This window comes from Penaeus vannamei, chromosome 3 (assembly GCF_042767895.1).
Source record: "Penaeus vannamei isolate JL-2024 chromosome 3, ASM4276789v1, whole genome shotgun sequence".
In the NCBI taxonomy this organism is placed as follows: domain Eukaryota; kingdom Metazoa; phylum Arthropoda; class Malacostraca; order Decapoda; family Penaeidae; genus Penaeus; species Penaeus vannamei.
The window spans coordinates 47,967,125-47,981,308 of NC_091551.1; the positions used below are offsets into that span (position 1 = coordinate 47,967,125).

Genomic DNA, 14,184 nt, shown 5'->3' on the forward strand with positions numbered 1-14,184 from the left:
TAGACAAAAGCATGGATATTTATCTTCTATGTTTTTAAATGATTAGTGACAAAATTAAAATGGAATTAAGTAGATATGAATAAAAGATGAATATTAGATTGCAGTTTTGTCATTTAGTATAGCTTTAATTATGTTTAAATTTGCTTTCTAAGTAGGATCTTGTAAATCAGTGAACTAGGGATTCATCACTCTGAGCACATAAGAACTATGTCAGGGATTTATTGCGACTAATGCCACAGCTTGCCCATTCCAACAGGACACCGGAACACAAAGGTCTTTGTGAGCCAGGGTGGATTACTGAGTGTCCACGAAGCGAAGTACCATGGCATCCCCTTGGTGGTACTTCCCCTCTATGGTGACCAGCCAAGAAACGCTTGGGCTGTAGAAGATGGAGGTTATGGGGTCCACCTGTCCTGGGGCGACGTCACTGAAGAGTCTTTCCGAGAATCTATTTTAGGTAGGATGCAATCTTTTATGTAGTGTCTCTAGGAATTTTGTCTGAGTATTGTTTGTATACTCAAACAAGTTTACTAATTGAATTCCTTTGAAAGATCTTCCTCCTTAGAATATCTTTGTTTTCTGTTCATGAAGTTAGATATTTAATGATGCTCTTTTCACCCTCCCCCAGTCTATATGGTCTCCCTCTTGAGTCTAGGTTTGCTAGATTTTCCCAAACACATTTTATTCAGGTTTTCTGTGGCCTACCTGGTTGTCCTTTTACCTGCTGCCTGTACGTTCACAGTCACCCAGTCTCCTGCTCTTTTCTCTCCTCTTCTCCATCTTAATTCTGTTATTTCTCAAAGGATTATTGTTATTATTTTCAGTAGACTAAAGTAATTATAAAAATTTAGATTATTGAGATATATTGGCAATGATATCAACATTACTATTTACCACTCTTTATGTTAAGCTTGTGGACCAGAGGTGTAGATGAAAATCAATGATGTAAATTTATTTTAACCTAATGCCGCTGGGAAAATGTTGCGTTTACTTTAGTGTTGTTATGTTAAATGTCTCTGCACATAGATGGCTCTGCCAGTGCTTAGCCACAAAGGAGTCAATTAGAAGATCTTGTGACCTCACCATTCCTTGAGTTGGCAGGATTTTTTTTTTTTTTTTTTTTTTTTTTTAATGCTACCAATATTGATACTATTATTTTCATTATAATCATTGTAATTACCATATTGTTATTGGCATTACTAACAGCAGTATCAAATGCTAGAAAATATTATTGAAAATCAAGGAAAAGGGTAAACAGGTGAGACAGGTACTTCTAACTGCCTCATTGGTGACCTAGTACTTGTGGAGCCATCTATTTGTACAAACAATTACTAAATTAATCACAGTGGGCACATTACGTATGCACATGCCATAACCGTTGGCATGTGGTTAAATTATGCATTTATATTTCTTTCACTGCTTCTACATTTTTTCTTGCATTTACATTTCCTTTATCAATTAACTTTTCAGAAGTTGCTACCAATCCTGAATACCGCAGACGCATTTCCCGAATATCACGACTGGTGCACGACCAACCAGACTCCCCCAAGGAACGAGCCGTCTGGTGGCTGGAATACCTCTTGCGGAATGAGGGTGCCGCTCACCTTAACCAGGAGTCTTTCGCCCGAAATCTCTCCTGGCCACAGATATTGCTATTAGATGTGCTCTTGCTGACTATTTTTATATTAGCATTACTTGGACTGATTGTCTGGTTTGTCTTGAGAAGGATAAATTCTTCAGGGAAGTCCAAAGTAGACTAAAGAGCCAGGATTTCTTAATTGTTAATTTTTTCCTTGTTGAGCATAGACTTTTTCTCTGTAGACTTAGGGTTGTGAAAGAAAAGGCAGAGGATGCTTGGGTTTAATAGGTGACTGATATAGCCTACTGTAGTGCATTTATCTGTGAAATATTTGCTGTTTTTTATTGGAGTGTATTTTTAATATTCATGATAATGATAAAAGTTATCTTGTGATAATAAGAAAGGTATTTGTAATATATTATTATACTGTATATGGTACAAAGTACTAGAAATGCAGTACCAAATAAATATTGTTTATTTAGTCTGTGATTTGTATATCCCGCTATATTCCAAATAGATTTTATAAACCTTTTAGAAATAATATGAAGATTTAAAATAACATTGAAATTTTGGAAAGTTTGTGTAGTAGAATAGTGATGAGTAATATTTTTTACCAATAAATAGGGCTGTATTGAATCCAAATATTAATGATTGTACCTCTTCATGCTTATGTAAAATAACAGTCAGTTTACAGATTTCAGTATTCCCTTAATTTACCCCCCATTCTCTGTCAAAAAAGTATTATAAGTGTAACTCAAATTTGTTAATCCTGAATTCTAAGGTGACGCACTCATTTCCATTCAGCTAAAGACGCTGTTCTGGGAAGTCACTTTTTTGTCATCTTTAGCAAGAAAGAGAAAATAAAAAAAAGGAACTAAAGGAAACAGTGAGAAAGAGAAATGATTATTGATATTTACTCATCAGTATGACTGAATGGTATTAAACATTATAATTGTAGCAATGGCTACTGCTGAACACTTTAGTGACTATAATAAAAGCCTTTAGTCTGTTATCCTTCCTTTGGTCTAGAAAAAAAAGATACTTCTCTGATCCAACAACCTATCATTTGTGAATTAAGTAATTGAATTCTTGTGACACTTTTTTCCCTCTTTTTATGACCCTCTGCTCCGCCTTTGTACTTTTTCCAATGCTTTTTCGTCTTCTCCTTGTGGCAATCCATCCACTTACCTCCTTTTATCATATTTTTTCCTATTATCATGAAGTATCCCAATGCAACATCATCTTTTCCATTAATTCTCCCTTGGAAGTGTTATCGTAAGGCATCCTTCTCGTATCTATGCCATTCCTCTTTTGTCTACCAGGTTGTTCACATGCCTACCCTGCACCCACTGATCATGCTTGCTAATGTGGACAAGGTTGCTTTTTGTAATGGCAAGAATCTGATACACAGACAACAGTTAATACTTGGGAGTTTGAGATCTGACATTAAAAATGGATGATCACTCTGCATTACACTGCCATGGATCCATGAGTTAGGCATGTTTTTTTGACACAGGAAAATGAATGACCTCAGGTGCAGGAGCTGTAAGAAAATGTCTGAATAAACCCAATTGTTCTAAATCATCTCACATATCTAGTTGTACTGAAGAGCGAAGGAGGGAATCACATCACTTGGAATAGTGGTCAACCTCTTAAAATATGGTCTTCAGTATCATTACTCAAAACTGAAATGTAACTAGGATTAATAATATAAGATATGAAGTTTATCATTTGCCCAGCAATATTGTTTGAATAATATTGTTTGAATACTTGTAGCAATATTATTTTATGATATAATTTAGTTAAACTATTGCTCTTTTCAATTTTTGGAAATGGATAGCAGACCAACAACCTCTTAATTATGAACTAATGTCAATGCACATATGAAAGTTTGAGATGGTTAATGGTGTAAAACTATAAAAAAAAATCCACAAACTATTTTACACATCCCCATATATACATACACAATTATGGTCCTTGATGTGTAGTTTCAATCTATTTTTTTTCATTCACTTAACTATTGTTTCCACAAATAACAGTTTCTAGAAACATACATTTCATGGCCATTTATCACTGATGTCAAATTTCTAGTTAAATTTGCATAAAGTTGAACAATTGCTGACATAATGACCTGTAACTGCACAAAAATGCTTTCATATGGCCTTGAAGTTAAGGATATCTTTGCATTTAGAAAATAGGATTGTTTTCTGGTTAGTATTATGGTATGAGAATAAAATAAAATTGACAATTAAGAATAATGAATTTGGTATTGTCTAACTTGCCTTTTTTAACATTTATACAATTATTTCCAAAACAATATGCAGAGGTTTCAGCTATCTTCTGTATTTACAGATTCCAGACTTACTAATTTGTGTATTGTATTATTTTTACACTGCTGTTAGCAAAGTAAAACATAAGAGCTTTCTTCAATTTTTCTTATGGAATTAGAGAAAAGCACGGTCATAATATAAAATGGAAAAATGCGAGCAAAAGAAAAGATTCCAAAACAAAGCTGCAGTTAGAGAACACTATGAAAAATGATAAAATGACAAGGCTGGACAAGAAAATCTATAACTCACATCAACTTAAAAACCTATTTTTATTAACACATTTCCATGAAAAAAAGTTTAGTAAGAGCAAAAGATAAAGGCTTACGATCATGCAGTTATTTTGATAAAGGTTTAAAAACAGGTAGTATTCAGGAGAAATTTTCCTATAATTAACTTGCTCATACAGGAACTCATTACAAGATAAAGGGTTGAGGAAAAAAAGATATATAAATACAGAACAGATGTATTTTTACTTGGTGTATATAAATGTATATAAATTCTTTTAACGGTGATATAAAGTCAAAATTCAATATTGAAAACATAATGATGTGTATATAAACACCCAAGCACAATACAAAAAAAAATATAAAATGATAATCCAACTACAAAAGAATTTACATTTCTGCCAAAAACAATTTAACAAATCGCTCTCTAGAATTCCCATAAAATAAACTGTTACAAAGATGCTAAACAATGTACAAAGACTTTATTAGAACTGGACGCGAATCTAAAAAAATAAAGACGCACTTCAGTAGCTAACCATCTTTTCCTTTTTTGTACTTATTCCAAAAAAAGGCCACCTCCTCCCCATATTAACTTCCCTTAAAAGAATTTGCTTATTATAGATTTATAATCTTGAGCAACAAATTAAAATTGTTAAAGTAAATCAACTAGCATACAAATGACGCATTTTCTTTGTGTTTAATTGAAAGCTTTGAGAGAAAATAAATTATTTCTCAATGAACGAGAGAATAGCTGATTAAATATTTATAAGAAAAAAATAAAAAATAAAATATGGTCATGATTTGCATATAAGATCCTCTTACAAGCTTACTAACATTACTATATGCATACATATACATATATACATATATATCATTAATTTAACATCACAACATTTGAGGTCCAGAACGAATCTCTCGGCATTCAGTAAGCAATTCTCATTTGATTGAGATTAGTATGCATCATTTTTCCTACATTTTCTCTTCTAAAACTTTTGGAAATAAAATATTAATATCTTTAGATACCAAATTTAGATTATAGCTGTACACAACTGACTTGAAACCCAACAACAGTTGATGCAAGAAACGTACAATAAAATTAGGTTATTCTTGCCAATAAACCAAAGCTACATCAATATTCATAAATCCAATCAAGTAAAAAAAAATATATAAACAAAAAATTCATCCATACATAATACTTGCTCACTATACAAAAAATTTGTGAAGCAAATTTAATGAAAGTTAAAAAATCCAAAATTAAGAAGACCATTTTTATTATTAACAGCCACTTTAACACAAGTTACAGTGTTATTCACCATTTTGCTTTTGTCCTAGGTCACCTGATAGAGTGGTACATCTGCTCTTTTAAAATCTTAATTGATAAATATAAAACTTCCCGAGGCACTGAAATGCTTCGGGAGAAAATTGGATCTACACGGGTCTGCCCCCACATAGTTCCTGTTCTTTCTATCCTGTATTTTGTAGATTTTTTTGTCTTTTTTTTTGTAATTTTTGTGTCAACATTTTTCTACAAAACTAGCCCTCTGGGTTTTATTATTCTTAAAAGATTTATTATTATTATATTTACTTCACTTACAATTCACATGAAAAACATTTCTGTGCATATATGGAATTGAGAAAATCTAGAAGCATGGGAGCAGAGATCGAGATATATGTATAAAAACAATCAAACACGCTAACAAGTTTAAGATAATAAAATAAATAAACTGTAAAAAGACAAGGTCGTTGGAGGACCTGCCGCTCCCCTTGTGCTCTGGGGTCTGGCCATATTCCACCCCCAAGGACATAAAATTATACATAAAAAAAGAAAAAATCCAATGCACAACCACTTGCCTATGGGACTTTGTGCAGATGGCCAATTCTGCCTGATGGATCACTTTATTTAGCTAAATCTCAAAAGCAAAGCCCCAACACTGGCCATGACAGCAGTAATCCCACAAGCTAAGAGTTGCCTCATTGGTAATTGCAATGTTGCTCTAAAACCATCCATCCTATAGCACTGTATCCTTACATGGTACATGAGAAAATAGTTAGAACCCTGAAAAAAGTGACAGAAGCCCCAAGACATGGCAAGAATTTTAAAAATTATAAAAATAAAAATAAAAAATAATAAAGCAAACTTGTTCCTCTCCAGGCTGTAAAAGTATGCACAGTTTAACAATTTCAGGCTTGACACCATGATTTCCATTAGCCTTTTCACCAAACACCATAAAAAAAGACCCACTGCGCAAAGCCAAGAGCAAGAATGCAAGAGCAATATTCTTTACACATTCATTATGAATGTACACCATAAAGTTAATAACACCCTTCTACAGTACACCACTGCAAAACAACTGAACACATCGTTAATACACCAAAAAGAATTCTTAAAACAAATATAATTCCTACAAAAACAATCTTAAAAACAGTTCCTTTGCCGACCAGCATAGCAATTTCTTGCTCCTCCTGCGCACACAGTGAAGGAGGATGCTAAATGGGAAGCACAAAGTCTCGTGGATGACCATTGTGGAACGTCCAATTGAGTATGGCTTCTACTTCTATGTACAGAGTGGTCGGTAACTTGGCTTAGGGTTTACTTTATCATTCAAAAGTCTAACAGATACTCTCACTTGTATAAAACAATAAAAAAAAGCACAAGATATATCAACTAAAAAAAAAAAAAAAAAAATTATAATAATAATAGAATAAAAAGGGGGATTCTTCAATAACTTGAGGGTTTAACACAAACTCATACTAATAAAACATTTGTGGCTTTTTAAAAAACAAGATAAGGGAAAGTGGGGAGGGGTTAAAGGGGGGGAAACGAGGGGTGGAGGGAATAACAATCTACCACTGTTTCTTGTGTTCGTCCATGCTCACACCTCCCGGGCCCAGTGAAATCAGCATGAGCAGACCACCGATGACTGACAGCGTCTGGAAATAGACAAGAGGAAGTGGAAGAGATCAGTTAAGATGTGGACAAAGTTATAGCAATGCATGTGAATGTTGTAGGAATCTACATCTCAAATAGACAAAAACATGGAAATTGAGGTAATATAATTCAAGCACTAAAATATGGGCATGAGAGACATTACAGCCAGTTACTCATGTGAAATCTATCTACTAACATGAGGAACTGGCTGTAACTTCATCTGTTTTTGCAACTGTAAAACCACATAAAACCACATTCATTTCTGAAGCATCCACAAGAAATTACGAGAAAAAATAGATTCTGGGACCAATAATACATTGGCTATAATACATGCCCAGAATTTGCATATAACTTGGATTTTAGTCTGACAATATGGAAATCAGTGTACTATTACTATGTACCATAATTCATTTAATACAACTAGTACATCTAAATAAGTTTTTTTTAATAAATGACAATCATACATCACAAAAAAATATCAACCCATACAAAATTTTGCTTCTTAATACACAAAATTAATACATGAATATGCACACTTGCTTTAATAAAACATATTTCTTCCCTCAAAGGGTAAAAATAAAATAAATAAAATAATAATAATAATACATAATGTACAAGCCTTACCTGGAAGAAGTCGTACTTGAGGAAATCTCTCATGGGCTTGTACGCAGGAATGGACCACCACGCATTCACGTAAATGTTGAAGACATTAAGCCACAGCACAAGCAGGAATGCGCTCAGCTTGGTCTTATAGCCGACAGCCACCAGGGCCATCAGCAGACCTCCAATTACAATCTGGAATATCTGTTGGCGAGAAGAGTCAGGTCAGAAGGGATTCCAAAGATATTCATGTGTCATTTTTAGTTATTCAACATCAATTCAATTATGCGATGGTATAGTACACGTTAAGTTATCAATCACAAACATAATTTGGGAAATATGATAGTTTATAAAAAGCTCTCCTTTACAATATAGAATAGGTCATGTAAAGTCATTCAATACCTGAATATTCATAGTGCATTACCTAAATGGATGATTAATTTCTCCAATTAAATCTACATAGTTGCCACACCAAATTCATGCATTTCATTATCATGTTCAAACAGTATTTGGGTTTACAAGCAACATGATCCCTGATCATTGTCTTACCTTTAACAAATCCATTCTAACTTATTCCAAACACGAATGTAAATCTTCCAAAATTTACAAAAAGGAAAAAATAAACGGACCACGTGCAAAACCATATTAAATCTCCACCATCCAAACCTAAATCCACCCGTTCCCACCCTACCCACCTGCATCACAGAGAACTCAAATCTGACGAGTGTGAGAAACATGAATACTAGGAGGATTCTGCCACCCAACATGAGGTATGTCTTGGGCTTGTTCTCTCCCAATGAGGGGACACCTGCAAAGATAGACCTCGCTTCCTTTTTACTCTCGGCAAGCACTAGCGCCAGGCCTCCCACCAGGGCCAGGTTGCGGAACAGGAATTGCATGTCCCATAAGATCTGGTATGCGATGGTCTGGGGAGGAGAATATTTAGCTTAGTTTTGGGGATGAGGAAAAGAGGTTTAACAATCTCATAGGCAATATGTATATTTCTAATTAAATAAAACAATAAGAAAAATAAAACTTGTAACAATTTCAGAACAAGTAGATCTCGACTAGCTTACAAGATCAAATCACTGAACCCACCTGCAGGACCACAATGAAGAGCAGGAGTCCACACGCGACTTCGACCTTCTTGCGGAAAAGCACCATGAACACACCCCCAAGCTGCCCCACCAGGTTGATCACCACAAACAATGTGGCAATGAAGTACCCGCAGCCCCATGAAATATCCATGTATTCCCGCTGCTCGTGCCATTGCCACCACATACGCAGGCCATCCTCAAGGAAGGTGCTCACCAGACATAATCTGGCTATGTGCGGCAAATAGTTCTTACTGTATCGCAGGAACTAGAATGGAGAAAATTAGGATTATTATTTTCTTTAATAGCATACAAAAAATAATCATTTTGCTTTCGACCTGTACATTAATCTCACATCTATGCACATACATTCAGAGGTTTGACAGACTGCATGGCTTGATAAGAATCTTTTTAATGGCAATTCATTATCCACACAAATATCAGTTCATTATTCAGAAGGACACTGCATGAAACAATGCCATGGCCTACTCTAAATGCATTTGGCAAGACAGCAAAGATTGGCTCTTAACTGCCAGAAAATTAACAAGGTTATTAAGCTCTAACTCAAACATAAATGGTGTAAATTTTTGGATAGATTCACAAATTTTGGAAAAGTGACTGTCCTCACTAACTCAGTCTAAATTCTTATTTCTGTAAGCCTAAACAATTAATTTTTCATCTTAATGTTCTTCATAACCCATAACCCATTACTGCCAGTACATTTTGAAGCCGAAAATAAAAGTTTCTGGGCAGTTACAAAATCGGCATGCGAGCCCCGATACAGCGTCACACTGGCAGGACACCTAGTAATTTTTTTTTCTTTTTTTCGGGTGTCTCATATGTGGGACACCCATTGTTACTGGGTTAAATCAATTTTCTCAATCTTTGCACAATCCCATCCTCTACATCTAGACTATGTACAAAAATTGCTTTAAAAACAAATGACATATAATACATGAAGAATGTAAGAAAGGAAAATGAAAGAAAGAACAAAAGAATGAGAAAGAAAAATGACAGTGAGAATTCTCAATTTCACTTTCACATATCAGCTAATGCTCTCTGTCCTTATCAGTGCATATGTCAAGGTTCTACTATAATAAACATGCTTATCCATCTTTATCAAAATATCAATGAATAGATTAAACAATTACAAAATTATATATATTTATCACAAGACTGATACAAAAGATACATGTTTTATTCCCTCCATCTTTTTTGTTACATAAAAAAGAAGGAAAAAAAACAAACTTCCTGCTTCAAAACCTAGGCCTTCAATTTGTTGCACTGCATAATATCTGCATTAGCTATCATCCCTAAATAATGAGGAATGAGCAATATCTCTCACAAACAAAAAAACACGTACACACTTTAATCATAAAATCTGTTCCATTTCACCATTTGCAATGCTTATTCTCTGAAAATGAAGTCAAAATATTGAGAACATTAAACCACCAACTTCACACATTTTCAAAAACAAGAACAAAAAAATAACTTTTTCGACACACTAATGATAAAACAATATTCCTTTCAGTTAAAAGCTAACCTGCTCGTATTTGATAAACTAACTAGAATATGCAGTTAACCATAAAAAGCACAATACATCTCAAAATACATAAGAGTATCAAAGTAATGGGAATTCAAGGGTCTCTGATGCCAGAAGACGGTAAGACCCCACAGCATTTCCGACCCACAGGGGGACATGGCAACCTTTTGAATCTGTAAGCCTAGATAATGCATCACCTGGACTCCTATCTGGGCATGCCACATGCACCAAACCTGCCCTTAGCTGTGTGAGCTAAACATTTGTTCCCTCATTTGTCCACTATTGCAGTAATTGGCGAGTTACAGCCTTTCACAGGAAAAGATGCGCTACACCCAAAATCAAAGACAATAAGAGTTATAAATTTTCCAAGTATTTAATTTTCCCCGAGATTAGTTGGCTATGCACAGCACCTGGGGCCGGGTTCACTAACATTCGCTCATACTGTATTTGCCAGTGATTCACTACTAAAGTGTTTACCAGCAATGGAAAAGCGAGATTCATGGAGATAGTAGCTCACACAAGTTAAGATCAGAAATTGCTCTGTTAAAGCGTTTCAAGAATCTGGGAGCGTGAAGCTTATCTGGCCAATCACATAAGTAAACAAACTCCATAAAGCACGATATTTTAATCATAGCTGCAGGAATGGCAATTTACAAGCTTATATATAAGATGGGTAGAACATATGTAAACAAATTTGAATTATATCTATTGTGTACTGCTAAAAACCCTTCCTGGTTATTTACCCTCAACATAGGAAATAATACAAACCGTCTTCTTAATAAATCATTATTTATCATCAAACAAGGAACCAGCCCATGCATTTCATATTATCTACTTATCTATTGTATCTACTTATTCATCTATCTTTAATATCAAACAACGACTAACTCAAACTATGAAACTGTTCCAAATTTGTTCTTGCCCATTTTGTTTAGGGTTTGTTGTCTTTTGCCAAAGTGCCGACAGATGTAGGTGCTGCTACAATCATCTGCCTTTGAGACTGCCAGTTTATGTAACAAATTTATGATAATTATGTCCATAGAATATGTTTCACAAGTTTACCAATTTATCAATTCCATATATATTTATCATTGATTATATTGCCAATACATACATCTAATTTTATGAGATTCTGTGTGGATATTCTTGTTAATTTCATGTGAATTTGGCCTCTTATGACATGCTAGCCATTAGTCTAATCATAACAGTTATAAATTTTAAAGTTTTGCTTTAATATTGATTTGCTGAAGAGATACCACCTGCTGATATTATTAGTGGATTTTCCTGTCCTCCAACCACTGGTAAATTCATGACAGTCTGATGGCAAATTGTGTGCAAATACCACTATTGTTTATGATCAAACATTTAACTCCGTGATTTTACCAATAAGTAGGTTACGGAATCCAGAATCTGCATAGTTACCCTATACTAGCTTAGTCTGGTTAAATCTATATAAAAAAAATTCTGAAAACTCACTTGTGACTTATACAAGACAATTATAATATATGTTTGCAAAATTTCCCAACCTAATAATAACCTCAAAAAATATATCAATCCATCTTTATTATCACACATTTCACAAATATTCACACTTTTCAAAACCCAACATAACTACAAACTGCCCAAAACTTGAAAGAAGTCACATTTTACAAGCTTTAAAATTCACAAATCCCCTTCCTCCAGTAACAAAAAATATGTATTTCCTCGATAAATATCCTCAAATCCAACTGGAAAGTGTCTTAGTTATGATAACGGACTTAAACTTGTAAAATATTTATCCCTTTCCTGTTATCATGCAGACAATAACAAAACATCTGGTGTTATATAACATGGCATAAAATCCTTATCAAAATACATTTTAAATATGATTTCGTTTGTCAATGCTGTATCAATCAGTTTTTTCTTTATCAACTGACCCAATTATACATAATAAACAAATTTTCAAATATTACTGAACATACACACTTGAGCACTAATTCTATAGTTATTTCTCGTAACATTACAAACATTTACATTTTTTTTCTGTGCCTTCATTATCAAAAGTTTTTTCTTGCTCACACATGAAGCAAATATTATTAGCTTTGATATTTTCTTTCTTTTCCATGTAACTGTCTAAATCAACCAATCGTCTAGATAAATCCATCCATTTTTTTTCCAACGCGTGTCACTTTGGCCGCACAAAACATAGCCTCCTTTCGGTACTTGTGGAATATAAAAGAACGAATCCAGCAAAAGACAACGATAAGATTCCTCCCGACACTGTGGACTAGTGGTTCTCGTCCAATGCTGGTTTTCCTCAGAAACCATCGTCAAAATGAATTTGTGCCGCTAATTCAGCCTCCTTGCCACCCAGACGGAAAATAAGGCCCAAGATACCTGCAGGGAGGCCCCTGCCCCACACTTCCCCCATTCCAACAGGTCTCGGAACCTCCCCTGGTCAGCAAACCAGGTCAGCTGTCTCCATCTGTCAAAATCTCAATTTACACTTTGCACCTACTTATCAACCTACACCATGGCAAAGAACCCCTAAAAAGCCTCATTTCTGCCTCTGGATTAGGTCTCGGAGCCCCCTCCAGCTCAGCAAAGCAGGTCAGCTGTGTCCATCTGTCAAAAAAAAAGAGAGGGATGCGAGGCCCACGCGAGCGAGCCGGCCCCAAATCCCTCATTTCCCTTCTTCCCTGGCCCTGAATCCCCCCAAAAGCCCACTGGAAACCCACTGGGGATCGGCCCCGTGCCCCTCACCTGGTCTGCAAAGTCCTCCGCTCTTCCCAGGAGTTCATTTTGGTTCTGCATTGCGCGAGCGGCTGCTGCGTCCTCCTCGACGGTCCTCCGGCGTGTGAGTGTCTCCCTCTCGACGGCGCCCTAAAAGTCCCTCTCAACTCGCCTCTTTCGGGGTCTCCTGCCCTTATTCTCGGGTTTTTTCTGGCTCTCTCCTCGACGAAGGGCTAGGCGGGCGTGGCAGAGGTGCACAGCAGGCCTGTCCTCGGGGGGTGGGTGGCGAGTGCGATTTGCGGGGCGGATTTTCCCCCTTCCAACTCAGCGCCTTTCGAAAAGGGTTTTGGGTAAGCCGACCGCCGCGCTCGGGGACCTGATTTCGACTAATTTCCCTCTGGTCTTGGCAGGGCGGGCTTCCTCGCTGGCTCTCGGGGCCTCTAAATTTTGCTCTCGATCTGGGCTTTGTTCGGACTTAATGGTCGTTGCGGAGAAGCCATTCAACAAGTGGTCGTTGCGAGATAAAAGTGGTGGTAACCGCCGCAGCCATTCGCTTGTCTGCCACGTTAGACGTCCAGCTCGACGCGCCACCTTTGAATCTGCGGGCGGGGGTTCGGAACCTGGTGTGGCCCTGTTTTAAGGGTTTCACGGGGGTTTCCAAGGGGTTTAGGGGGTTGTTCGGTGGGTGTGAGGGAGATTTTATGCAACAGATCTATTCTCAAGTTGAAATAGAGATAGCGAAATTGTAAATGGGATTTATACGAGAGTTTCGATGGGTTGTTATCCTCTCACGCTCACATATGGAGATTCAGTGAGGTTTATTTGTAGGGTTCTGAAGGGCCTATTTGATGGGGTTGTGGAGGTTTTATTCGGTGGGTTTATTTGGAAGATGGTTTATAGATATTCAAGATGTGTTAAGGGTTCAGTGCGTTTTTTTCAGAGTTCAAATTCTACATACGTACACATATAGAGGTTTAATTGGCTTTATTTCAATATGGATTGGTGGAGTTCAAAGCGGGTAGTTGGTAGTGTTTTGCCCTGTATATATTCGAGAAATACATTGATACATAAGTGTATGTGTATCCGTGTGCACATTCAGAAGTGCACATACATACACGCGCAGACCACCAGTCCCACTCATAAAAACTTTCTCCCTCCCCCCCCTCTCGCTCG

The 14,184-nt window shown here is 36.1% G+C and overlaps 3 protein-coding genes across 3 annotated transcripts in view; 2 read left to right on the plus strand and 1 right to left on the minus strand.

The window, feature by feature from the left end:
- The window catches only part of LOC113800632 (reelin), a 36,396-nt gene extending 36,218 nt beyond the window's left edge, over positions 1 to 178 (plus strand). Inside the window, exon 22 of the mRNA XM_070116544.1 lies at positions 156 to 178. Coding sequence (XP_069972645.1) covers positions 156 to 178 — 23 coding nt within the window. The remainder of the gene's footprint in view (positions 1 to 155) is intronic.
- Positions 179 to 256: 78 nt separating this feature from the next.
- On the plus strand, positions 257 to 4,922 carry LOC113809384 (UDP-glycosyltransferase UGT5; the record flags this gene model as incomplete). Its single annotated transcript, XM_070114104.1, is given in 2 exon segments — positions 257 to 457; positions 1,471 to 4,922. Coding segments are annotated over 2 exon segments (491 nt in total), but the record flags the coding sequence as incomplete, so codon positions are not given.
- Surf4 (Surfeit locus protein 4) lies at positions 4,357 to 13,587 on the minus strand. Its single transcript, XM_027360960.2, has 5 exons — positions 13,042 to 13,587; positions 8,761 to 9,024; positions 8,358 to 8,588; positions 7,687 to 7,866; positions 4,357 to 7,064 (listed from the first exon to the last, which is right to left on the minus strand). The coding sequence occupies exons 1-5, from the start codon at positions 13,090 to 13,092 to the stop codon at positions 6,978 to 6,980; spliced, it is 813 nt and encodes a 270-aa protein (XP_027216761.1). The 5' UTR covers positions 13,093 to 13,587; the 3' UTR covers positions 4,357 to 6,977.
- Between the last annotated feature and the right edge of the window lie 597 nt (positions 13,588 to 14,184).

What these genes read in the sequence shown, in the direction of transcription:
- Surf4 (XM_027360960.2), bottom strand. Translation starts at nt 13,092, where the DNA reads ATGCAGAACCAAAATGAACTCCTGGGAAGAGCGGAGGACTTTGCAGAC. An exon ending in TTGAGTTCTCTGTGATGCAG is followed by an intron (nt 7,867 to 8,357) that starts GTGGGTAGGGTG and finishes TCTCGCCAACAG; the next exon opens with ATATTCCAGATTGTAATTGG. An exon ending in TCAAGTACGACTTCTTCCAG is followed by an intron (nt 7,065 to 7,686) that starts GTAAGGCTTGTA and finishes GTCTATTTCCAG; the next exon opens with ACGCTGTCAGTCATCGGTGG.